The sequence below is a fragment of the Heteronotia binoei genome, chromosome 21 (assembly GCF_032191835.1).
Source record: "Heteronotia binoei isolate CCM8104 ecotype False Entrance Well chromosome 21, APGP_CSIRO_Hbin_v1, whole genome shotgun sequence".
Classification (NCBI taxonomy): Eukaryota; Metazoa; Chordata; class Lepidosauria; order Squamata; family Gekkonidae; genus Heteronotia; species Heteronotia binoei.
In genome coordinates, this window is record NC_083243.1 from 143,192,053 (window position 1) to 143,219,818 (window position 27,766).

A 27,766-nucleotide genomic window follows, 5' to 3' on the forward strand; every position below is an offset into this window, starting at 1 on the left:
CCTACATTATCCTCTAAAAATGAAAGATAGGGCAAAATTTTAGAAATATTACTTCTGAATTGTCAGATGCAAAAAAACTGCAGACTAAGAGTTTGAATATGCAAGATGTGAAATGTCAGTTGGATTTGGGGAATCCACAACCCAACTTGCATTTGAAGTACTCTAGTACTCACCATAAAAATGTTGGGGGACCCAAATTGACTCCTGAATTCAGCATTCCTTCCATTCCAGCCTGTACACTTTTGCTAGGAGAAAAAATGGTTGTTTGTCCACTGCCAGTTCCATATGTTTGTCCAGGAAACATGGAACTGGCAGCAGGACAAACAGGTACCTTCCCCCCATGGTAATTTTCTTCTTGTGGGGTCAAAGGGAAGTGAATGCTGAATCCTCTTCTACTCCCACAATCCAGAGACTGTTTGCCCACCCCCAGCATTCTTAAAGTGAGTACTGTCAGGGTCTGGATACAATCCAAGCTGAATTTCCAAGTCACAGTTCAATCCAAAGGTCAGTTACCGAGATAGCAGAGTCCAGTTCAGAGCAGTACACAGAAAGCAAGGTCCAACAGTCCAAGGTTGTTCTGGCTCAGGTCATTGAGCAGGTTCAAGGGTCACAGTCCAGAGTCAGCTAGTTCAGGAGTCTCAGGAGAGAACACTGTCCAATGAAGTGGTTGCAGTGTCAGTGGTAGCATGACATGTTGCTTCCATGTCTGATTCATCCACCGCTTCCCCTTTTAGGATTCCTCTCATTGGATTTGTGAGTGACATGGCTCATTAGTCCCAGGTGATCTTACCAAGTCATCAGATCCAGGTGCCGTCATTCAGTTAAGCACACACTCCACCTCCTTTAGAGGAGTTCCAGTCACACCCTCCAGCACTTGAGCAGCTCTGGGGATTGGGGCAGCAAATTGTACAATTTATATGTTAAAATGACAACAACGTCCCATCTGGATCCAGGGTTGTCAAGGTGCTGCCTTCCGGGGGTGACCCCTCAGCAGACCCGATGTTCATGGGGTCTGAGGGAACTACCAGTATCCAGCTGTGTGCTGGGGCGTGCCTCTGCTGTTTCTGTTGACAGCACTGTGAGTCTCGTTAGGACTGGCTGGCTCCAACTGACCCATGACAATTACTGAGTCGGACGTAAAGTGCAAGTTGGGGTGGTTTCCCCCAACCCAATTCACATTTCATGTAATCAGATCCTAAAGCAGATAAATATGGTTGCAATGAGGTTTATAAGACATATAAATCAATTTAGGAATCTGTACTATATTTCTTAATGTAGGTCCTTACTTCAGATAAGTCAATGGACTCTCCTCAGTAGAGCCCTGGAAGGAGCATGTGAAATGAATGGCTTACTGGCTTGACCCGTTAGAATCCAATGGCAACTTTAAGACCAACAAAAAAAATATTCAGAGTGTAAGCTTTGTGTGCATGCACACTTCATCAGATGCTGAAATGAGATACAGTGAGCAGTGCTACATATAGGTAGGAAGCAGTGAGTAAGCATGCAAATAGTACAAAGTTAGACTCCAATGGCAAAATAGTGAAATTGTTTTTAAAACAAATAAAAATAATAACATATTTGGTCTGGATATCATCAGTTGTGTGGGAAAATAGTAAAGGCAACAAACATGTCAGAATTGAAGAATGATGGTGAGAGTCCATCATCACAAGGCAATAAATTTAGAGTCTGCTAGCTGTTCTGTCTCTCTTCAAGCATGGGTTAAATTGATAACATCTTTCTCTTAGAGGTGTTTCTTTCCACCTCATTTCATTTTAACTTGTAACGCATAGCATTATACACATAATTCCAGTTTGCCAATACAAAAAAGAATATCTTAGAATACAGTGGATGTATACCTCTATTTGGTGGAGATGGGTTTAGCATTTGCAATGAGCAGTATCCCTGTTGAGTTCTAGAGAAACAAAAGTTTACACCCTGAAGGGAAAAAAATGTTGGTCTTAAAGATGCCATTGGATTCTAACATATTCTGTTGCCTCAGGACAACATGGCTACCCACCTGGATCTGACTTTACCTTTGTCATTGGGTGACTATAGCTGAGATTGTGTTGTGCATTCCTTATTAGTGTATGACTAAGTCAGATGGAAATAGCTCTTTATCAAGTTTCCCATATTTTAATTTTCCCTTTCCCGTTACACTATATTGCTTATTAAATGCATTATACTATTTTTATCTCATTATAATTGTAATTATAATATACTTTGAATAACTTTGTAATATATCTTCAGTCTGAATGAGAGAGGTAGATAAATAAACAATCCTGATGGCATCTGTGGAACAGTCAGATTCTGATTGTGGCTATGAATCAATTGGAATGGTTTTAACCTTTTCCCTTTACTGTGTAATTTCTCTTTCAAAGGTACTCTTTGTGTTGTGGGAAGGAAAGTACAGGAGCTCACATAGTGTGATCAGGCTGAAATCTTTACACTACCACAAATCTTACTGAGTAACATGGAGTCAGTGACTGCTTTTCAATTTGCAGTATCACATAAGGTTATTTTTTTGGTGTGGGGAGGAATACAGCATGCTATCCTGAGTTTCTTGGAGGAAGGGTGAGATAAAATTAACTAACTTTTAAAAAACTGTGAAATCTGGTTATTACTGAACTCCCATCATGTCCAATACGACTCTGATAGAAAATAACTTCTAGAGGCTTAAGATCAGGAAATTAATCCCTAGCAATACACACAACTGAATGCAAAAACTGTATTTGGCCCTTTTCTTTTGCACTCTGCATCTTATTTGTGATAAAATTGATGACGCACAGGCTTCTCTTTTTATTATACCACAACAGAATGTATTTATACAACTTTCATTGGCTTTCCGAAATGATAGTTACACTTTGGAATCAAGAATAAACCAGGCTGAGAGGGAGAGAAATCTTGCAGAGGAGAACACAGAGAAAGAACTGGAAAATTTTAAAGTAGCTATTACGGTAAGAATGGCATAATAAATAGGAATAGGCATGAACCAGCTCACAAATGAAAGTCTGTGGTGAATTTAGGTTGGTTCACGAAGCGAAGTTCATGAACTGAAGAGCTGTCACAAACTTCCATGAATTTTAAGGCTCTTCATGGTAGTTCATGAAGAGCAGAAAGCAGAAATTTAAATGGCTCCAAGTCATTTAAACTCTTGTCTTCTGCTCTTCACAAAAAACAGCTGAGCGATGGAGAGCAGAAAGCATGGGTTTAAATGGCTTTTGGCAGGGAGCAGAAAGCAGGGAGTTAAATATCTCAGAGCCATTTAACCCACTGTTTTCTTCTCCCTCCTATTTTTTGCTGGGAGCACAAAGCAGTGGTTTTTAATGCCTCAGAGCCATTTAACCCCCTTCTTTCTGCTCCTTTCCACTTTTTGCAGGGAACAGAAAGCATAGGTTTAAATGCCTCAGAGCTATTTAAACCGCTTCTTTCTATTCCTCTTGAAAAGTGGTGAGGAGCAGAAAGCAAGGGTCACAAACTGATACTAACAGGCTTGATTTGTGCACCAGACTCCAGTTCGTATCAGTTTAGCCACAAATCATGAACTGAACCAACAAAATGTGATTCATACCTATTCCTAATAATAAACTTGCATGGCATTTTGCACTTGAATTCAGTGAATTTAATGCAATTATACCTACTTTTGCTGCTATGCAGCATATAGCCTCCAAAGCTGCTATACTATGAAGCACATTATTCTCATAATGAAAAGAAGACTGTTTAATGGTGTTGTAAAAGCTGAAAAATACTAGTATTACTATAAGTGAGGAAGAATTCTTGCTGTATTTTTAAATAGAATTGAGAACTAGGAATGAACTTCGACATTTGTTTGAAAAATGCCTTACTGTACCTTTCCACCCTAAATAATTTCTATCCTCATCATTCCTTGTACTTTGAAGCATTTGGTGTAGTGGTTAAGTGTATGGACTCTTATCTGGGAGAACCAGGTTTGATTCCCTACTTCTCCACATGCACCTGCTGATGTGACCTTGAGTCAGTCGCAAATTCTCACAGAGCTGTTGCTCTCAATAGCAATTCTGTGAGAGCTCTCTCAGCTCCACCTATGTCACAGGGTGTCTGTCATGGGGAGGGGAAGGGAAAGGATATTGTAAGCCACTCTGAGATTCCTTCAGGTAGTGAAGAGAGGGGTATAAATCCAGTCTCTTCTTCTTCTTCATAATGGTTTTTTGCTAAGGAACAGGGTAATGTATGTACTTGCTGAAAAACAGGACAATTCTGGTGTATAGCTTACAATTATTGACTGCAGAGAAGTTTGGCATCATGTTTGCTTTTATTTTCTTCATTCATTGTGACACAGTGGTTCATTGAACTCTCTCTTCAGTAGAGGGATAATTACAGACTAGCACTGCCTATATTCAATGAGTTAGGAGCTGACTGCCTGACACCATGTGACCTGTAGGGAACCAGATCTGTAGAACAGTGTTACTCACTCAGTGGTTCAGGAGACACCTGTGGCTCTTCAGAGCACTGTTCCCCAATGCAGCAGCACCCCATATTCTGAGAAAGTAGCAGGGCCATTGCTGTGTAGGGCTTGTAGTTGGTAGATGGTTCCCACTTTGAAACAGCTGTTGACTCAGGGGCTGGAGGACAGGTAAGTTGTGAGCCTCCCTGAGATGCAAACTCTGTGCATGCTAGGGATGAAAGTAAAAGACTTGACCTCTTCAGCAATCCCCCACCCTTTCCCAGCCTCTGTATTCTCATTCCAGCACCCAGAGGTAGAGTTGCCATCACCCCAATGGGGATGGGGTTTCCCCCACTTTCAGGGCCTCCAATCTGCCACCACAGAGCTGGCTGGCGGGGGAGCCCTACCCCTGAAGAGCTCCACATGCCTATCGTGATGACATCACCCAGAAACGACATCATCACACTGGGGACACTGTAGCATTTAGCTAAAACTCTATGGGGATCATAGAGTCTTCTGAAATGATAGAGCACCCCCTGCACAATGTGCCATGCACAATGATGTCATTTCTGGGTGATGCCATTGCAGTGCACACACAGAGTGCACTCACTGAAGTCTCCCAGAAAGAGGACTGGGAACCTCTGCCAACAGCCAGATAAGACCTGGCAACCCTACCCAGAGGGCTGCCTGAAAGACAGCGATCTGAGTGCAAGGAAGAGACAATACCGCCTCCTGAGCAAATAAAGGATTATACAGATTATAGCCTGTCTGTGCCTGGTCATATTTTATTTAAATTAATTAGAAGTGTACCTTTTCCCTAGAACACATTGGGCATTTTCGCACTGACCTTCAAGTAGCGCGACCACCCTCTTCACACCGGAGGATCTGCCCGGATTTTGCACAAGAAGCGCCGGCGCACCCAAAAGAGCCGGCTACTTCCGTCGCGAAACCCGCTCAAACGGAAACCGCCAAGAAGCAGGAAAACGTTTGAGCGGGTTTTGCGACGGAAGTAGCCGGCTCTTTTGGGTGCACCGGCGCTTCTTGTGCGAAATCTGGGCAGATCCTCCGGTGTGAAGAGGGTGGTCGCGCCACTTGAAGGTCAGTGCGAAAACGCCCATGGTGTTTAAGATTAATAGCAGTATTAACAGTACCAAAGAACACTATGTTTAAACTTTTTTAATAGCATCAAGCTACCATCCTGTCTGATTAACATACCCATTCTGAATCCTTTGGAAACTTTCTGACAGTCAAATGTGTTGGAATGGAGTCTGTTTCACAAAGTAGATCCCAGTCTTTTGGTTGCATTCAACTTCATGTTCAACAAGAAATGAGACAATTAAAATATTTAGAGTTTAAAAACAAATACTAATGGGGAAAAGCATTTTTATTCAGCAAGACATTATGTGGTCCCATTGGAGTCAGACAGTCTGTGTACTTTCTAAAATTATTAAAGAGCTGTTGATAAACTGAAGTATGGCTTCATTTTTTTCTGATTTGGACACTGTGTTCATTCTTTCTGTTTTATTTATTAAATACAACATGTACCTCTTCTACATTCAAGGCAACAACCAAACCATTCAGAATATAAGCTTTATAATGCTGATCAAAATCTAACACAGAAGAGCAATTTGTCAGAGTTGATTCCTTAATGTTAATATGCATTATAATACCTTGAAACAGGGCTTTCTTTTGATTCCTACAATGGAACTGCAAGCATTGCGTATTATTAGGAAACAAAGGCAGTTAAAGAATTGCCACCTCCAAATGATTAAAGGTGACAGCCTTAAAATTGTTAGTTGTAATAGCTGTTTGTCTAAAGTTCTCTTTGATTTGACATGTTAGTGCATGCTGTCATTGCAGTCGTCAGCTTCCTTATGGCATCATTCTGAACACAGAGAGATGTACCAGAAATTGTTAGAGGATATCACTGTGCTGCATCGTTTGGCCTCTAGATTATCTAGCCGGGCTGAAATGGTTGGAGCTGTTCGCCAGGTAAGACTACTCATATCAAACATTTTTAGGTTTGTTATTTATCTACTCATGGTGGACAAACACCCACCCTCAATAAATTGATGAATAGGACAGGGAAAGGTGCAAAAAAATGGCTTCTGTCATTTTTAAAATATTTTATTAAAGAATAATAAGCTTATACAATTATAGAAAACAAATGTGAAGTTAAAACATTAAAATGAATCAATTATAGAGTTGAAAAACAGGTTGGTGGATATTTACAGAAGTGATACAATCAAATAGCAAAACACTGATAATACAATCAAATAGTAAAACTCAGGTACCATAATCACAATAAAATTTGAGTTAAATCTGAGAGCCAGTTTGAGGTATCCAGGGGTGGAATTCTAGCAGGAGCTCCTTTGCATATTAGGCCACACACCCCTAATGTAGCCAATCCTTTAAGAGCTTACAAAAAAGAGCCTTGTAAGCTCTTAGAGGAGTGGCTACATCAGGGGTGTGTGGTCTAATATGCACAGGAACTCCTGCTAGAATTCCACCCCTGGTATTCATGGACGATAAATAATTACTAGAAACCATGTTTGGTCAAAATCAGATACATAGGGACCATTTTCTGATTGTGTTAAATGATCTGTTATTTTATCCATAATGGAAAGCTCAGACAAATTATCATACCATTCTGAGACTGTAGGAGATTTTGCATTCTTCCAATATTTAGCTACTACTATCCTTGCAGCAGCACATAATATTTTAACCAATTTTTATCTTACTTGAGGGATGGCACAGTTTTGAAACCTATTCAGCAGAAGTGTTTCAACTTTGAAGGGGATATTACAGTTTGTAATGTAGTATATTTGCTTGTGGATGAGTTGCTAAAAGGAATGAATATGTTTACATGCCCACCAGCAATGCTAGTAAGTGCATCCATAGTGATGCTCTAATAATGTAGCCCAGGGGTGGCCAACGGTAGCTCTCCAGATGTTTTTTGCCTAAAACTCCCATCAGCCCCAGCCAGCATGGCCAATGGCTGGGGCTGATGGGAGTTGTAGGCAAAAAAACATCTAGAGAGCTACCATTGGCCACCCCTGATGTAGCCCATGTATCTATGCTCTTTAACAGAGATTAGAGGAAATTCCTAGTGCATCACCTGGAAGTTATATGACAGGTTCCTGAAACTCCACTATCCCAGGCACTGCCCTCAAAATCTGCTGCTATTTTCCATGGCAAAGCTGTAATCCCTAAACGTATTTTCCCACAATGAATTACTTTAAATTGCCATGTTTTATAGAAAATCTTGGCTACAGTCATGTTCTGTGCCCAAAAGGAAACTCCCAGATGCATTCCAAGCACATGAAACTACTGCATGTTTGATCCATCTACCACCATTATGTCTATTCTGACCATCAGCAACCAGGGCTTTTTTTGTAGAAGGAACTCCTTTACATATTAGACCCTGATGTAGCCATAAGGTTGCCAAGTCCAATTCAAGAAATATCTGGGGACTTTGGGGGTGGAGCCAGGAGACATTAGGGGTGGAGCCAAGATCAAGGCTGTGACAAGCATAATTGAACTCCAAAGGGAGTTCTATCACATTTAAAGGGACGGCACACCTTTTCAATTCCTTCCTTCCATAGGAAATAATAAAAGATAGGGGCACCTTCTTTTGGGGCTCATTGAATTGGACCCCCTGGTCCAATCTTTTTGAAACTTGGTGGGTATTTTGGGGAGAGGCACTAGATGCTATACTGAAAATCTGGTGCCTCTACCCCAAAAAACAGCCCCCGCAGAGCCCCAGATACCCGCGGATCAATTCTCCATGATTTTCTATGGAAATAAATCTTCATAGGGAATAATAGAGTTCCCAGCAGACATTTCCCTCCCCTCCCCCCGCTTTCTGACGACCCTGAAGCGGGGGGAGGGCCTTCAAACCGGGGGATCCCCTGCCCCCTCCTGGGGATTGGCAACCCTATGTAGCCAATCTTCCAAGAATTTACAGGGCCTACTATAAGCTCCAGGAGGACTGGCTACATCAGGGGTGTGTAGCTTAATCTGCAAAGGAGTTCATGCTACAAAAAAAGCCCTGTCAGCAACCATCCAAGGTCTCACACAGATGTCTTTCTCAGTCCAACCAGACAAGATGTTGGGAGGTCCATGAATACTGTTATCAGTAGTTGTTTCACCTCAGATATCAGGTTTACAGGAATCTGACTTCATTTAGGACCATAGTGCTAGAGGAGGCAGGATTTAAGCCTTCCCCCTTCTGTGCCATTTTTCCAACATGAAATGAGCCTGCACAGTCACTGTTTAGTCTATTGATACTTTTATAGGCACCTATATGTTTGCTTCAGTGGAACAAAGAATGATGACTGCATGACAGGAAAATAGCTTGAGAGGGAAGGCTTAAACCCCTTCCTTAAGCACTGCAATCCTGATCAGAACTGGGTTCATACTTGTCTGAAGGAAAAAAAATGCTAGGCACTCCATTCATAGAACCTGGAGCTTCTCATCTAATTTGGCCTCTGTACGTTGATAGGATTTGAACATGGAACTTTCTTTGAACATATGAAGCTGCCTTATACTGAATCAGACCTTTGGTCCATCAAAGTCAGTATTGTCTTCTCAGACTGGAAGCGGCTCTCCAGGGTCTCAAGCTGAGGTTTTCCACACCTATTTGCCTGGACCCTTTTTTGGAGATGCCAGGGATTGAACCTGGGACCTTCTGCTTCCCAAGCAGATGCTCTACCACTGAGCCACCGTCCCTCCCTGTGATTGACAACTGAACTGTGGTTCCCTCCCCCATGGTCCTAAACTCATTGCAGTTTCAATGGTTATCTGGAGGTCTGGTATAGAAGCCACTTAAAAGAAATTAATGGTAGTGTGTCTCTGCTGCTTTTTCCTTTAAACAGTAGTAGCCATGGTATATTGTACTGACGTATACACACATTGCAGGATACTTAGGCATTCTTCTAGAAGTTCTATTTTCCAATGTTCTGCTGCATTTTGCTGGTAGAGGTTTTCAGTCTTGCTGCCAAAAATTTAATATGTCCTAGTGCCTTTGACATGAATGTATGCTATTTCAGGGCATATCTACAGTACAGCATTCTACTGATTTAACACTGATTCCCTCTTCCCAAGGGGGACTAGGAATCTCTATAACAGAGAATTTTCAACTCTGGCACTCTGTGGTGAAGACGTTGCAGTTAAAGTGGTGTAAGCATGTAGTATAGATATGGTATTATTATTGCTATCATTTTTGAGAGATGTTTAGTTCTCATCTCACCTGATATAGACCTAGGTATCATCAACGTATTAATAATACACAGTTCTGAATCCACAAATGATTTCTTCTCAGACCTTTCTATAAAGTTTAAACAATGTGAAGGATAAGGCCCCACAGGACAAATCCCATATTGATGACAACTGAATTCTAATAGCAATCCTCTGAGTCCGATCCATAAGAATTTAAACAGTTTCAAAGCACAATGCTTGATACCTTCTTCTGCCTTCAGTTGTCTCAACATGATGGCATGATGTATCACATTAAAAATTGCCAGTAGATCCAATAATAATAACAAATCAACACAGCCCTTGGATGCATTCAGACAATGATAATCTAAAGCCACCGACATCATCTCCATCTCATAGCCTGGCCTGAAATCCAATTGGAAGAGGTGAAGGGCAAGAGTGCCATCCAATAAAACTTCAGTTAGTCCACCACCAATTCTGTCAATTAGTTTGGCCAGAAACTGCAATTAAAGACTGGACAATAGTTGACATTCTTCTGTACTAATATTTGTTTTAGTAATAGAGGAATAACTGCTGTCTCCAGTGATGAAGGAAGGACATTCTGTCTCAGAAGCTTATTCATACTGAATATCAGGGGCTTGTTAATATGTTGTTTTTAAGATTTCAGGATCAAGGGTATAAGTGATAGCCTTCAATGTTCAACATGATAAGTGGGTTGAAATGATCCAAAAATGGGCCATGTTGTGCCCAACACTTATACTTCTGCCTGAGTTGTATTACAATTGGTATTCAAATTGGAGCAAATATGAGAGATTTTATCATCAAAAGGATTCACAGAAGTGTCATAATTAATTGTCAATTCCTGAAAATTAAAGACTTGGTTGTAAGAGTCACCGTCCCAGAATACTGTAAGCCAAGGATGTCAAACTCATTTGTTATGAAGGCCGGACATAAATGAGACCTTGTTGGGCGGGGCCATGTCAGGCTGGGCCATGTATGTACCTATTTAATATTAAGTAGCAGAGATATAAGCAAAGATTTTTTTAAAAAAATAAAAATAAAACATGCTTCAAACATTAGCACTTGGTCTTAAAGGTGCTTTCTTTGTATTTCTCCCATGAGATCCAGGGAACTGGGCAAAGGAAACTCTAGCTGTTTCCTTCCTTCCCCAGGGGACCAGGAGGGGGGAGGAGCATCTGCCAATAGCTCTGCTATGCGATTGAGAGAGCCTGGCAAGCAAGCTCTCTCTTTCCCCTGACTCCTCAAGGGAGGAGCCTCAGCAAATGAAGAAAATAGAAGCTTTGCTCTGTAGCTCCAGTGCAATTGAGTAAACCCGGCAAAGAAAGCTGTGATGCAGAAGGAAGCAAGAGAGAGGGAGAAGGAAGCAGACAACAGACAGTTGCTTGGAGGCCTGATAGGAGCCCTTCGGGGGCCTGATTTGGCCCCCAGGCCACATGTTTGACACCCCTACCCTAAACAATTGAACTAGCTGAAGCTATCATAGAGGAGAAGTAGGATTTATTTGCCATTGTCCCCACCATATCATGGGCCTTCAAAAAGTGTGATCTGTCCAGTTTTTTTGCCAGCACCACTTTAGATGTCTCTCTGCCCTCATCAAGTCACCTAACTCCATAGTAAACTACAGCAATCAAGGACAAAAGAAGATGACAAGGAGCAGAAGTTTGTCAATAGCTGTTAGGAGCATGTTGTTCCAAAATCTTACTGTGTCCTCAACGGAGCTGCCATTTGGAATCATGAAATCTCCCAGAGCATTCTGGTATCCAGCTGAATCTACAGCCTTCCAAATATTAATCATTTTAATCCCCCCCACAGAAGGTCAGTGCCACACTCACCTGCCATCAGGGGTCGTTTTGTAGAAAAATAGGTGGTGGAGCTCATCCAGGGATTATTATGCAGCTGCATGTACTATTCAATGGACAAGGAATTGGAACTCTCAGAAGGAGGAGGTGGAACTCTCAGAAAGGTTCAGGAGCTGTGCTCCTATGAGTTCCCACTGTATCTGAGGCCTGCCTGTCACGTCCCTATACTAGATCACCGACGTCCCAAGGCCATTTGGCTCTTGGCCAAAAGCTCATGACACGGACACCCAGCCTTACTTAAAAAGGAAAAAAATATATCCAAAAGACAGAGGAGGATGGGCTAGGCAAGCAGATAGCATTGCATCCAAACCACACTAGATGTTCTAGATATTATTGCCTGTTGAATAAATGCCCCTGTAGCTGTTCTCTAAACAGAAGAGAAGGTATCTGCTTCACTTAAAACTCACAATAGCATTCTCATTACAATGTGTACCTCTTTTTATTTCTGGGAGATCATATTTGTTGGTATAATGTTCTTTGATAGGTGGCAAGGTCTTGCTAGAATAGATGCTGTTTGTTTCATCTTGGGAATAATCTTTTCTGTATGTTGCATTTCTCCTTTGCAGGAGAAGCGCATGTCAAAGGCCACTGAAGTCATGATGCAGTATGTGGAGAATTTGAAGAGAACATATGAAAAGGATCATGCTGAGCTTATGGAGTATAAGAAACTTGCCAATCAGAATTCTTGTAGAAGCTACAGTTCTCCTGGTAAATACTGTCCTTGCTACTCAATGTTTTTAAAATAACAGTTTGCATTGCTGTCTGTCTTGAAGCTGTAGAACAAAATAGAAGTCGATTGCACTTTTAAGACCAACTTATTTTATTCAGAACGTAAGCTTTCGTGTGCATGCACACTTCTTCAGATGAGGAATGAGGTACAGTAAGCAGAGCCACATATAGCTGGTGGGGTTTGGAATGCCAAGTGGTACAAAGTTAAAATCCAATGGCAAAATAGTAAAATTAACAAATTCAGAAAACCTTTCAGACCAACACGGCTGCCTATTTGGATCTGTCTTGAAGCTGGCACTCCTATATCTATGTAGATATTTAATGAAGCATCAAAGTTTCTGACAAAAATGAATATTCACAAAAGTTGAGTTGAATTATTTATTTAGGGCATCTGATTCCCTTAGAAACCATAACAGGAAATAATTTCCTTCCAAAACTCTTCTGCAGTAATATAAAAGATAATAACATTGAAGGTGTCCAATCAAAATTCCTAAGGAAAATTCTGGGATTCCCAAAGTGCGTACCATATGCAGTTTTGTGTTTAGAAACAGGGATGAATCTTGTGGAAACACAAGCATGGCTAATGTCACTTAAATACTGGCTACGGCTACATTTCCACTCTGACTCAGAGAGCCTTTTATATCAACTGCTCTCAGAATCTAACTTGTCAAATTAGCTAGTATTTATTGAGAGGAAAATAAAATCTATGCGCATTGATTTAGATTCACTTCTTATGCTATCCTTAAAAGAAGCTTTTTTGAAACTTAAGCTCAGAATTCTAGATATTGAAATGCAAACGTTATATAGCCTAGCCAACAAGTCCTGCTCCCCGCTGAATTTTAAACTTCCTCTCTCAGTAGGGAAATTAGCATTGTATTTCTCCTCTCTGCAAGCTCCACAGCAACGGTGTGCGTTCTCGTTAACGAGATGTAATGCATTACCATCTGCTATCCTATTTGGTAGATTTAACAGGACTGAGTACTCTAATAGACACTGTCTTTGTAATTCCAAGTGTATTGAAACTATTTCCCATGTACTACTGAACTGTCCTCTTTATGATGATATTCGTTGTATATACTTGAAAGATATCTTAGCAGATATGTTCGGCTATGGTGATTCAGGCAAAGTCCACAAACTTTTAAATGACACTTGCGCTGAGGTAACTTTAATGGTAGCTAGATTTCTCCAACAGGCCATGGAAATACGACAGAGAATGGTTCTGGAATGACCACATTTTATTTGTTTTAATTATTTAATCTGGCTAAACTCGATTCATATATATTTTACTTATTTTATGTATTTTAGCTCCCTATGTACTTTATAATTTAGGATTTTATATTATTTATATTGCTATTTTACCGCTAAATCTGTTTTATGCCAATAAAAGCTTGCTATTTGCTATAAAAGATGATCAGATTAATGCACAGCATTCCTTTACATTGACATCCTTGTGATTATCATCCATTGGAGAGAAAATTGTCAATATTCTGTTGCTTTTTGTTGTTTTTTACAGAAGATGGTGTTCCACGTACATCTAGATCCATGTCTCTTACTGTTGGAAAGGTATTCTTCCAAGCTTTCAAAGAAATAAAGATATTTAATGAAGACTGTATGCAAATTGGGGATAAAAGACCTCAGGGGCCAAGATATTTCACTGGCACAAGCACCCCAAGCTGTTGTAGTGCCCAATCAAATTTGGAAGGGGGAAACTGCAGAAAATCTCATTTTTGTACAGATTTATATGTAAGTTTGTGGAATTCCACAGCATATCTACAAGGGTTGCACAGGGTAGAAACAGCTTGCTCAGAAGGATAAGCAACAAAGTTGGGGGGCATTAGTAAAAAAAGGTTTCCTTTCTAAAATATATAATTATTTAATTGATTCTCTTCATATCCATCCTGTTATATTAAAGGTTGGAACTTAATGCTACCTCAAAGGATAGAGGAAAACAATTGGGAAAATCTGGAACTCCCCTTCCATTAAGGCTAAAAGCATTGGTATTCATCTCCAATTTTTAAAAATGTATTCACTTTGGTATTTAAACCCTGTCATGATGAGTAAAATTTCTAGGGTCTCAAGTCCAGATTGTTGAAGGAATTGTAAAACTAAAGGTTTCCCGTACCATATGTGATGGGAATGTCCCATAGTGTCAAACTTTTGGAATAAAGTGATAGAGCAAATAAAATTTATATTCAATCTAACCATTCCAGTGGATTTTAAACTTCTTTTATTTGATATCTGGCCTGATAAATTTATGAGCAAAGATCAAAAATCTTTAATCTCAACAATGTTGGCGATAGCTTGTATGAGGATTGCTAAAAATTGGAAACCCCCACATACTCCCACGATTGAAATGTGTTATGATAAGTTATGGGACCAGTACATAATGGGTAAAACAATGGATAACCCTTTCTTTGAAAATGATACTGATTTGGCTATAGATTATTATTTGCTTTGGGTCCCGATTTTGGAAATTTTGGGAATATTTCTTTTTTGCCTAATAGAATAAATTGTAGGCTTTCTCTTAATTCTTAATACCTAGCATATTATGTATTGTTTTTGTAAATTATTTGTTATATGCATCTAATGATCTAAATTGGACTCTTGTATGTTGGATTTGGATTTCTGTTATTTGCTTTCCCTATGTTCCCTGTGTTCCTCTTGTGCTGGTTTGGATTCAATAAAATAATAATAAAAAATAAATAAACTTTCTTGTTACATCTGAATTGCCCCTAACTGTAATAATACTTTATAATTTTTATATTAATGATCCTAGTGACAATTTCCTTGTGGTTTGCTGTGTGTTACATCTGTGGAGATATTTTGTCGAAGGCTTTCATGGCCGGAGTTCATTGGTTGTTGTAGATTTTCTGGGCTATGTGGCTGTGGTCTTGGCATAGTAGTACCTGACACTTCACCAGCAGCTATGACCGGCATCCTCAGAGGTGTAACACAGAAAGGTAAGAGTTTTCTCTCATTTTGACACAGAGAACTCTATCTTTCTGTGTTACATGCTGGTCACAGCTGCTGGCAAAATGTCAGGTACTACTATGTCAAGACCAGGGCCATACAGCCCAGAAAATCTTTAACAACTAATGTGGAGATATTACTTGTTATAATCAATGTAATGAAATGTATTTTTATTATAGGCACCTCGGAGGAGAGTCAGTGTTGCCGTTGTTTCAAAATTTGAAATCCCAGGCCAGTCACCTACCATGTCACCCATTCCTTTGATGCCATCCCTGGTAACTTTGCATTTTTAATGTTCTGCAAGAATAAACATTTTAAGAATGATTGCTGCATTTCTTAATAAATGCATTATATTGAATAGATATTGAGTTGTATTTTAAAAAAAATCAAGTATTAGGTTACGATAGTATGTCATATAGTATTAACTCAGTTATAGAAATGAGAAAAATCTTAAAACTGTAAAGGAATAGTAGGAAAGCTACTGCTCATTACTCCTAACGGCGATTCTTCACACATTTAATTTTGAAATATTGGAGAATTTTATTTGATGTACATTAAGTAGGTCTTCATATAGGAAATGCAAAATGTTTTTGTGTTGCTGTTTGGAATGGAATTGAATTGTAACATTCTTTATTTACAGACTGAATCAACAAATGGAAGAAACAATCTGACAACAACCCCAGTCTTACCTGCACTTTTAGAGAAGTGAGTTCATATTTTTCCCCTTCCACCCCAAATTGGGATTTATTTAGCACATAATTTATGGTGGAATATGTATCTCTGTTTTCCAAAAAGAATATAAGATCATAGAATAAGACACAGATAATCATCAATAAAAGTAGATTGTTTAAAGATTCTTCTTTTTAAAGTTTCACTTCAGGAACTGGGTAAAACAATCTTCAGTGTTCCCTATAGAAAGAATGTTATAGCCTGATTCTGTGTGCTTATTTAGTCAGAAATAAAGCCCACTGAATTCAGTGGGTCATTCCCACATTAAGTGCCACATAGGAGAGCAGCCTTAGATTTGAATTAGAACTGATGGCAATGAGGCAGCCAGATGGCAGCAGCAGTGGTGGTGGTGAGCTGAGAGATGCTCTGGTAGTGGCAGAGACAGGGGGAGGAATTTTCTCCCCTATGAGGATCATGTGCCCTCACTTGTTTGTCTATAAATATTGGGTGCTGATTAATAAATACAATATAAAAAGTCTCAAGAAATGAATTAAATAAAAAGCTAGATCACCCTACTTTGCCAAAGCAATGGGATGTGGCCCTAAATCTTATACCTATTGTTTTTTTGGACCACAAGCTGTGCCTTATTCAGCAAAAAATTATGTTTTGGATATACTGGATACCCCAGCGCTTTATTAGTAAAGGACTAAATAAAGTGTCTAATTGCTAGCTTTGTTACTCACATGAAGCATTTCTTAAATATATGCTTTGGATCTGTACAGTTATTCAGTTATTTTGGGAGGAGTATTACTCATATCAATTTTGTATTAGAATATTCATTCATTTTGAGAACGCTTATGTACTTTTAAACTGTTTCCTGATAGTCTACGGAAATGGACCCTCCATGCCCTTATTGTTACTAAAATACTTATATTACGACACTGTAAAGATAAATGTCCACCTTCCATAATCCAATGGACTGAGGACCTTACAGATTTATCAACATTTGAACATAGGACTTCGAGACAATAATGGCATATGGACATATTTTTAAATATCTGGAAACCTTTCACAGATATTTATCTATATACTTGCCACCATGGTTGCTTTTTAATGTTTTTTTAAAATATTTTTCTGATGTATAATAAAAACAATTTTAAAACTCAGGTTCTACAACATTGGGAATCAGGGGAAAGCAGGGTTGATATGTGACCTGCTGTAGCTTCTCTTGATTGGTTTGCTGGTTTTAACCAATAGAGTCATGTTGGTGGCATTCATTCCCTGCATGATTATCTTCTGTTTTCAGTTCCTCACTGGTACAATGGGTCAATTTTTGTAGTAGAAATAAAATTCTAGGAGAAAAGGATGAAAGAACAATTCTTTTGTAAATGACAATTCTACAATATTACAGCCAAATCTCTGAAAAGTTGTTATCAGTACTCATCCTCAGATAGTGTTAACTAGTGTGATATTGAATAAATACGTTGAAAATGGGAACAAGTAATGCCTTCAAACTGGTATCTTAGGTTTTGTCAAAAATGTTTCTGCTTGTTTTATGAAACTTAATGCATCATGGTACTACCTACCATGTATACAGCATATGGCTATTTTTCATCCAAGACAAAGTATTTAATTTCTTCAGGAAATAGATATATTTGAAAAAAATGTCTCTCACTTGGAATTATGACTAGTATGTACTGTATTTTTCAGTCCATAAGACGCTCCGGACCATAGGACGCACCTTTCTCCTGGGGGGTGATCCGCTGCCTCCGCCTCTGATCCCGGCACTTCCCCCGCGCCTGCCTGCCTGGCTCCAGCTCCGCTTCCAGCAAGCGCTGAGATCGCTCCACGCTGCCCCCACCGCAAACCCAGCACTTCGCGAGCGCCGGCTGTGGAGGGGGCAGCGTGCTTCCTCGGTGCCTGTCTGCCTGGCTCCAGCTCTGACACTTACAGCAAGCGCCAGGATCGCTCCCTCCACCCTCCGATCCTGGCGCTTGCTCACGAAGTGCTGGGTTTGCTGTGGGGGCAGCGTGGAGCGATCCCAGTGCTTGCTGGAAGCAGAGCTGGAGCCAGGCAGGCAGGCGCCGGGGAAGTGCCGGGATTGGAGGCAGAGGAAGGTACATCCTATCGTCCCTTCGCTCCATAAGACACACACACTTTCCCCCCCACTTTTTTGGGGGGGGGAAGTGCGTCTTATGGTCTGAAAAATACAGTAATTGAAGGGAAGACATAATGCTCAGTGGAGAATGTTTGTGCAGTATCTTTAGCTTTTCCATAGCAGTAAGAAGTTCAAGGAAATTTTATTTCAGAGGGTAGAGAAGCTAACATTATTTCAAAATCTCTTTTCACATATGTTGGTGGTGAAGTAGCAGTAAGTCAAATAGTATCTGGACTAGGGATGGACATGAATTGTAGCACAAATTGTGATTCATACCTAAAATAGCCGAATTGCGGTTTGTTCTGAATCAGTTCGGGTACTCACGCTATGCACTACCTGCAAAATGAAGCAACTTGTTTTTTGGGCAGTTTGTGTTGTTATTGGCAAGGGATCCTCCTTGCTCATTTTCTCCCTCTCCCAAAATACTAGAACTCAAGGTCATCCAATGAAACTGATGGGCAGTAGATTCAGGATGGACAAAAGAAAATACTGCTATAAACAGAGAGATACTGAAATATGGAATTCACTGTAGTGATGGCCACAGGAATAAACAGCTTTAAAAGGGAATTAGATTCATGAAGAACAAGCCTATCAATGGCTACTAGCCATAGTGACTGAGGGGAACCTCCACATTCAGAGGCACTAATCTTCTGCATCCCAGAACCAGAAGGCAACATCAGGGAAAGGCCTCAGTCTCTATGCCCTGTTGATGCTCCTCCAGAAGAACTGGCTAGCCACTGTTCAAGACAGGATGCAGGACTAGATCCAAGAGGGCTCTTCTTAACAAGGACTGTTACCATATATGGAGCAAAAAATGCCAGCTGTCTACACTGGGTTCAGAAAACAAAGAGGCACTAGAGATCATATTGCAAATTTACATTAATTAATCAAGCATACCAGAGACTTTCAGAAGAAAATCAGCTTGTTTTTCATGGATCACAGCAATGTGTTTGATTGTGTAGTCTTTGAAAAATTGTGATTGCTTTTAAAAGAAATGGGTGTAACCTGTACTCTAGACAAGACATTACTGTTATGACAGAATAAAGTTGGGGGGATGTACATCCCAACCCTTTTTACAAGTGACCTTAAATGTGCCAGGTATCTAGAAAAGATACAGCCAATTAAGATCAGGCGGATGCTGTCCTTGGCACGCCTGAACATTCTGGACACAGCAGTACTGAGGGGCCGTTTCCACAAGATCCCGTTAGAAGACAGGATCTGTCTGTGCGGCCTGGAGGAGGTCGATACGGTTTCCCACCTTATTCTGAACTGTCTTTTCCATACAGAGGCAAGGTACAGACTTTTGCGGAACCATCTAATGCTAGCTGAATCTTTAAATCAGGCCCAAACCATTTACTTCCTCTTAGGGGATGGGAGTGATCAACTTTCTTTGGATCTTGCTAAGTTTCTATATGTTACCGACCTTGACAGGAAGAAATTTAATGCTGTCTGTATTTGAAAGAAGATGCTTTTAGTTAAGTGTTGCCTACGTCAGCTAATACTATTACCACTTTGATGGATGTACAAGTTTTATATTGTTATGTTATATTTCAACTTGGTGTTGTGTTGTACTGTTATTGATGAGTTGTGTTGTTGCTGTCGATTGGCTTAGAGCCGCAATAAACTGACTGACTGACTGACTGACAGAATATGGAGAAACAATGGTTTCTAATTGGCAAAAGGCATCAGACAAGGCTGCATTTTATCTCCCTATCTGTTCAATTTATATGCAGAGCATATCATAAGGAAGATTGCTTAGATTTGGATGAAGGTGGTGTGGAAATTGGTGGAAGAAACATTAACAATTTGATATATGCAGATGATATTTCATTACTGGCAGAAAATAGTGAAAACTTAAAATGACTGCTGCTGAAGGTTAAAGCAGAAAGTGCCAAAGAAGGATCACAGCTGTACATCAAGAAGACAAAAGTAATGATTCTTGGGGAATTGTACAGCTTTAAGGTTAACAATGAAGAAGTTTAAATCAATATTTTCTGTCCTTGGCTATTATCAATAAAAGAGAGACTGCAACCAAGAAAACTGGGAAAGGCAGACTGAGACTGGGAAAGGCAGCCATAAAGAATCTATAATAGATTGTCACTAGTGACCAAGGAATGGTCACTGGTGACCAAGATGAAGATAATGCATACTATTGTGTGTTTGTGAAAGTTGGGCAATGAATTAAGCTGATGGGAAGACAACTGATTCATTTGAAATGTGGTGTTGGAGGAGAGTCTTACAGATACAACAAATAGACAAATAAGTGGGTTCTAGATTAAATCAAGCCTGAACATTCCCTGGAAGCTAAAATGACCAAACTGAGGTTTATAGAATTTTGAAAATATTATAAGAAGACAAGACTCAGTTGGAAAGACGATAATGCTGGGGAAAGCTGAAGGCAGCAGGAAAAGAAGAGGACCCAACATGAGATGGATTGACCCAGTGAAGGAAGCCATTGCCTTTACTTTGCAAGATCTGAGCAAGGCTGCTAAGGATACGACATTTTGGAAATCACTAATTCACAGGGCCACTATAAGTCGGAAGTGACTTCATACGCACGCACACACACACAACCAAAAACAAGTGCTTTATCCATTAATTTTAATGAGATAAACTTACGCAAATAACTGTTTGGATTGTTTCCTGTTACAATCAAAAATGTAAAAGCTCAGTTATTCCTAGTTTGATTCATCCCTCCTTGATTATGATAGTTTCCACACTGAATGTTTAATGACTGTGTTGATGAATTTACAAAGAGAATCCAGCCATCCCATCAAAGATTTTTTAAATATACTTTGAAAGAGACCCAAGGAAAGAAATTGTCTGTCTTCTGTTATACAAACCTGACACCTCTGTTTAATTTAAATTTTTCAGTGGAAAATCAAATGGAGACCCTGATTGTGAACCACCTCCTTCAGCACCAGCACATAGTGGAATGGAAGAGATCAGTCCCAAGATAAAAAACAAAATAAAAGAAGAAGCTTATAACAAAGGGTAAGAATGTGTATGTTGTCTGAATTCCTCAGAGAGGACTCTGTAGATTTTAATATAGACTTTTTTGCTTTCATGAATCATCTTGATTATTTTGCAGAACAAGTGGCCTGCAGAAATAGTAGCCCTGCTTTCTACTAATATTAAAGGAAACACTTTAAAATGATGTCATCTTCTATCACCAAAGCTGCCTTTTCAAAGGGAAGTCAGTCAGTCATCTGTGCTTAACTGAAGTTGTAACCACACAGTGATGATTTTCTGTTTCTATCCATTGCCACTGTGAATACTGGAGCATCTGCAGAGGCACTGAACCATCCATGCACTTCCCTTGCCCCAGTCCCCTCTGCCTGCCACTCTCTTCATTTCACTAGATGGATTTTTTTTGCCTTAAAAAAAAAAGTGATCGACATATTGCTATAGCACTAAGCTGCAAAGATATATTAATTCAGCCTCAAGTTAACCTCAGCTGCTAACTGCTCCCCTGCATCACCAGAAGGCGAGGAAAACAGTGCTGATGTTGGTGGGGCTTTTTAAAACGTGCAGCAGTGCTAATACTACGGTCTGTTTCAAAGTATTACACCAAACGAGGTTTGGAAAAGATTATAGCCAAATGGGAGGAGGCTGGAAAGTGGACAGTTAGGGGATGCCATTGTGTGGATACTCCCCCCCAAAGTGCAGAACTGGAGCAAAATATTCATGTGGAAGCAGCCTGATTTACTCTAGGCATTTTATCATCATAAATGCACTTTAGCCCATAAATATGATGTGATGAAAATAAAGCTGCAAAAATTCTTACATGTAAAATATATTAACTGGGTATATTTCTGGAAGGCACATTCATCAGTTGAATGCCTTGCTGCATTCCTCTATTTCAGGGGTGGCCAATGGTAGCTCTCCAGATATTTTTTGCATACAACTCCCAACAGCCCCAGCCATTGGCCATGCTGGCTGGGGCTGATGGGATTTGTAGGCAAAAAAACATCTGGAGAGCTACCGTTGGCCACCCCTGCTCTATGTGTTTGCATGTATTGTTACCATAGCAGTTGTGTGTCTATTTAAAAAAAAACAGAATAGAAGGACATAATGTCTTTCAAAACTATAACAACTATCTTAAGCTAAGTAAAACAATTAAAAACAAAAGTGTAACTAAACAGATTTGATTCAACATGTATTATTCCCTGAGTCATGTAGCTCATATTTCTGCTTTATTGTAGACCCAGCTCTAAGCTTTAAAGGTTGAGACAAGCTGAAACCTGAAATATTGTGGTTGTGAGTTTAAGCACATCAGCAAACAATATATGCCTTCCAGTAATGTTTAATTTTTGTAACAGGATACTAGTTGAGAATTTGTTCAATTATATCTGTACCACAAACTAAAAGTGTTGCAGCTGACATGGCACTTGCCCATAAACTGTCCAGAACTTTAGTTCAATCAAGCATAATGTTTCCATATTCTCTTCTCCTATTGTAAACCCACTCCTACTTTTCCTTCCTTGACCCCCCTCTAGCCCAATGAAAACATCTAAGACTCTGTATAGGTGCTATCGGTAGTTTCTTTCATCAGGTTTTCTTGTATCCACTGGAAGAACTACTAGTGGCCCTGCTTGAAAATGCAGATGTTTTGTTATGCATTTGTTCCTGCTGTTCTTTGTTCAGCAAGGCCACCTAGTGATGATGAAGGCTTCACTTTAGTGGACTGAGGAAGCAAATTGCTCACTTTTCCTAGGACAAATATGGAAGTGACACAAGCACCACTTTTTGCTTTACAAGGGCAAGTTAGTATGCCACTTCAGATACATTAGTTGTCTCTCAAAGGCCCATTCTAGTTTCTGTGAATGAGAAAATGAAAACAAACATGTGGAGGGCTTTTAAAGATCATTATTTTGTTTTGTTTTGTTGTTTTCTATGAGTGGGTAATCTTTTTTAATGAGTAGTTCAAATCTGGAACTTTTGCACTTAAAGGTATCAGGAAGGCTTAAAGAAAGCTAAAGAACTTGAAGAGCTAATAGAAGATGATGAAGAAAAAATAGTTGAGGGGCCCAATGAATGTGAAGAGGATGAAAGTGATGATGAAATTGGCAGACACGGGTGAGAAAATAATATTTGCAGTGTAAAACCAGTGTATTTTAAGTTATTTGAATAATTCAATCTCTTTTTCCTTTACAAGAACTGTAGCTTTTCTAACTCTCCTAAAAAGCAATTTATTGCCCATAGTACAGTATTCAATTCTGTTCAAGCTTGGCCCCTGATCTCAGTGTATATAGTGGTAGTAGGGCTGTCAATCCCCAGTTGGAGGCAGGGCATCCCCCGGTTTGGAGGGTCATAGTGGGGGGGAATGTCTGCTGGGCACTCCATTATACTCTACAGAGACCAGTTCCCATAGGGTATAATGAAGAATTGATCCATGGGTATCTGGGGTGGGGGCAAGTTGATTACCAAGCACACAAATTATAAATGTGCTATAAATATTGCCCCTTTCTCCCACAACTGAATGTGTATAATTTTATATAAATATGTTTCTTCTCTTCATGAGATTGAGGCAAGGAATGCAAGGCAAGCCTGAGGCAAGGAAGTAAATCATCCAGACAGATTAAGAACAACCACCTCACCATCTTGAGGACAGCCGTACTCCCTTCTCCTTATTCTTATGTCATAAAAGTAGTTTCTGTACTGCTTCTGAGTCTTGCATACCATGGTTATTTTTTCATATAATGAAATATTCAGTTTGTATAGTTTAAATGAATAATTTTACTTTCTTTTTTCCATTTTACAGCAAACTTGAAGTTGTTATCCATTATATAGAAATACTCTATTCCAAACTGCAAAAACACTGGAACGTGCTCTGGATTGTAGCAGCCATTGTCATAATTTTTGCTGTGGTACTGGGAATCTCCAGTGTATACAATTACTTCTCCTCCTGTGCCAAATCAGATGGACAACAAATGAAAGCTACCTGCTCTGCTGCTCAGCAGTACTCCTGGTGGAACTCGGGACTACACCATGACCAGCACACAGAATAATGACAGCATAAATAGGGAGGGGGGATCCATTTACAATAGCACACTTTTAAAGTGAGATACACCAAGTGAATTAGGGCTTTGGCACTTTCATGGTGGTGGCTAAATATGATCAATAACACCACTTATTTTGTTTTGTGCCATCAGACTTGCAAATGCATTGTGATTTTTAACTAGCCAGATGCACCAGCCAATAAATGCTATCCTCTCTTTTTATACTAATCTGTAATCTGATTTGTTGTGCCTGAATATCAACATAGCAACATTAAAACATGAAGATAGGATTTAACCAAAAATGGGGCATTACACTTGAAGTTAATAGGTAGAACACAAATTTTAGTGCTGCTGAATAAAGCCATCCATAGCCTTCTTCATCATTAATTATTTCTGCTATTTAAATGTTGGCATTGGACTCTTAAATTTTTAAGCCCTTCTGATGCAGTAGCTTAGAGTTCTATTTGATTTCACAACCCTAGGGAGTGAGCAGAACATAAAATCCTATCTAAGGGGAAGACCAAGCAGTTACTGAACAGGCCTTTCTATATCAGTGATAGAGCAACCTGGATGCTTTCCATCACCACATGTGTACACTGTAACATGATTGCAGACTGTGGGTACATCTGCTCAAACTTGTCCTACATCTGTTAGAGAACAATCTTAAAAATCATGTGCACACCTCATCACATGCATCTTACCATACGTACAAAGGGCCTGTTTCTGGAAGACTTTCCCTGTGATTCCATTGAATGGGGTGTTGGTAATAACCCAGAGTACATACTTCAAAGTACCATGTTGTATGTTAGATATTAGATAACAGCATAACTCATTGTTACTTCCTTGAACCTGTCACTTTCAGTGCCTTGATTGTGTTTAGTTTTTTCCCCCCATAGCTTGGCCCTGAACTAGAAGTAAGGCAGTTTGAGGGATGGAGGAGCCACAAGGGATTGTGAGCTTTGCACAAGAGAATTGGGCCTGAACTGGGTGAATGCCTCCACCTACATTGTCATTGTCTGAGAAAATGTTTAGCTGTGCCCCTAAAATAGGTATCATATATTTGTTTGGTATCTTTATTTTATATTCTGCAGATATTTATATTAACTATGATTTTTGGAACTAAATTAAGCATCTGGACCTGTTAGAAGGGAGTATCAAGCAGTATATCCTCTGCTGCTCCTTAATGAGGATATAAGGACTGCTTCCTAGCAGGTGTAGAATGATTCTGATAGATAAGATAAAATGGTAAATTTGTACTTTCACACTTGGAAACCAGTCCTACAGAAATCAACAGAATTTGCTTCCTGCTCAGGATTGAGGTAAAAGGAATGCTGCGAGCTGTGACCACAGTCCCTTTGGGCTCCTTTCAGCAAACTAGCAAAAACCATAGTACTCTTACCCATTCACTACATTAAACAAAAGTCTAGTTATAGTACTTTAAAGACTAACAGGATTTATATCAGTATAAGCTTTCATAACTCAAAGCAGACTTCATAAGATGCATAGTGTCCTTCCAAAGCAGCTAAAGTTAAATGAAATGAGTCCAAAACAGAGAAGAAGTAGGGAGACTGGGGAGAAGCTGTAAAGGCAGGCGAGTGTAAAAGAACAAATCAAAGGGTAATCAGTTAAAATAATCGAGGAGCTCTTGCTCCTGTTTAATTTTGCTACAACAGAATAATAAATGTTCTGATGGAGAAATTATCTTGCATGACATTTGCAATTGTACAGTGTTGCACTAGCTTCATCTAACATTCATTGGAAAGTTAGAATTTATCCTTTACTGGAACTTTTGGGCCTGATTAGACAAAGCATTCAACACAAATTGGGTAACCCCAACCAGTGTTCCCTCTAAGCTGCTAGTGTGAGCCAGCTCACAGTTTTTTAGCCGCTGGCTCACAAATGTTTGTCTTTGCTCAGGAAGTACGGCCTCAGAATAAACTAATTTATGCAGTAGCTCACAACTTTAATGCCAGTAGCTCACAAAGTAGAATTTTTGCTCACAAGACTCTGCAGCTTAGAGGGAACATTGACCCCAGCCTAATTTTTATTTAACATGTGACTTACTGCACTCAAAACAATGTGTGTGGGGGGAAATGGGCTCTCAAGCACAAATGTGGCATAGGAGACACTCCAGTGTTCTTTCCCTTCCACCTTAAACCCTGTGGTGACCAGAAGAGGGTTGCGAAGGGGGGGAGATGTTTGTCTTAATGCCTGGAGAATCAGCAGTAAGAAAAATAGCTCAGCCCTCTTTGCTTGACACTCCTCTGCTCGCAAAAGTGCATGGGGTGGAAGGAAGAGAAGAAAGCTCCTCCTGACCCTGTGTGTGTTCAGGAGCCCACTTCCTCCACATGCACATTATTTTGAAGGTAAATGTGGTCAGACTTTAAACTCTCATTGAGTTGGGGTTTTCCAACCCAACTTGCATGCAGTGTGTCATCTAAAGGAAAACTTTGTAGATGCTTCTGCTTGTATGTATGTTAAGTTGCTATGTGGTCAAGAAATATCATGGCAAACTGACAAAATTGGAGTTGGATTCTTTTTTCCCAATGGAAACAGATGAGGCAGCATCCAGTGTAAAGTTAACTTGGAAAGAGTTGACAGATAAGCTGCATCCCCCACCGCCCCCATCTTAATTACAAGAGGTTTGGGAACTAGATTTGTGTGGTTCAATTACTGTTCAAGCAGCTGTTCAAAATTCCCATGGAAAGGATACCCAAAAGTTGATCAGTTAGGTGAGATCACTAGCACTGATGCAAAATACAACTTTTTCTATATTCTTTCACGATTTGGATATGACTTTAAAAGGACATAGAAGAATAAAACAGCAACATTAAGGCCCTTTGTCCACCCATTGTTTCCCTCGCTTCCTCCATGTATGTCCATCACCTTTAAATTTTGTTCTACATTTCCTCCCACTTTCACCTTTCATGTCCACCAGGATGGTTTTGTTTTTTGTCATTCTGCATTGCTTTTCACCCTTCAGCTTACAGTTCACTTTCTTTCCACTGTATCACTGGCTTTTCTGAAAGTGATTTTGTGGCAGACTTTTCACTCACCTTGCTTCCAAGCCAAAGGTAATTCAGTAGCATATGCTTTCCCCAGGATCCTTCAACCCCTGCCCATTACCCACCCCTGTTCCTGCCCCTTTTTTGTCAGCCCCACTGCCAAGTTTGAGCTTTGGTGTTCCTCCCACTCTGCACCTTCCACCTTCCTCCTTAATGCTGCTCCAGTATTGCAAGAGTTTCCCATCTTTTTAATTTCATTTTTTAAACAAGCTCTTTTAGTCCAGTGATATATGTTGATCACTAAAGTTTGGTTGCACTTAAGGAGAGGAGCTGGTTTTTTTTCTCTCCTCCTCATGGCAGACAGGCTTCTTTGAACCATCCAAGAGCTTGGTAAAAAGTGACATCCACCCCCCCCCCCCCAATTTGTGCATTCTCTTGAACTCCCTCTCCCACACACACTAAAACCAGCACAAAGGGAAAATATGTTCTCTGACAGTCAATGCAAGTGGGGGAGGATCTAGTGGCAGAGAGGGGGTGGAAGGTCAGGAAACTAAGACCAGGGACTGACTCAGCAAGGACAGCTGGTGATGATAAACCAAGAGGGGGGTTCTCAGAGGCAAGGAAGTCAAGAATCTATGGGTCTACAGTGCCAAAGGAGGAGAGGTCTAGCATTGGGGGGGGGGGAGTGGAAAGTCAAGAGACCAAGATCAGGGTGG

The 27,766-nt window shown here is 40.0% G+C and overlaps 1 protein-coding gene across 1 annotated transcript in view; it reads left to right on the forward strand.

Moving 5' to 3' along the window:
* Positions 1–24,273, forward strand: part of IRAG1 (inositol 1,4,5-triphosphate receptor associated 1) — a 122,687-nt gene extending 98,414 nt beyond the window's left edge. Inside the window, exons 13-21 of the mRNA XM_060262065.1 lie at positions 2,814–2,954; positions 6,281–6,412; positions 12,084–12,225; positions 13,760–13,809; positions 15,396–15,491; positions 15,857–15,921; positions 20,918–21,037; positions 22,997–23,122; positions 23,808–24,273. Of these exons, the coding sequence (XP_060118048.1) occupies positions 2,814–2,954; positions 6,281–6,412; positions 12,084–12,225; positions 13,760–13,809; positions 15,396–15,491; positions 15,857–15,921; positions 20,918–21,037; positions 22,997–23,122; positions 23,808–24,054 (1,119 nt within the window). The 3' untranslated portion in view covers positions 24,055–24,273. The remainder of the gene's footprint in view (positions 1–2,813; positions 2,955–6,280; positions 6,413–12,083; positions 12,226–13,759; positions 13,810–15,395; positions 15,492–15,856; positions 15,922–20,917; positions 21,038–22,996; positions 23,123–23,807) is intronic.
* The last annotated feature ends 3,493 nt before the right edge of the window (positions 24,274–27,766 follow it).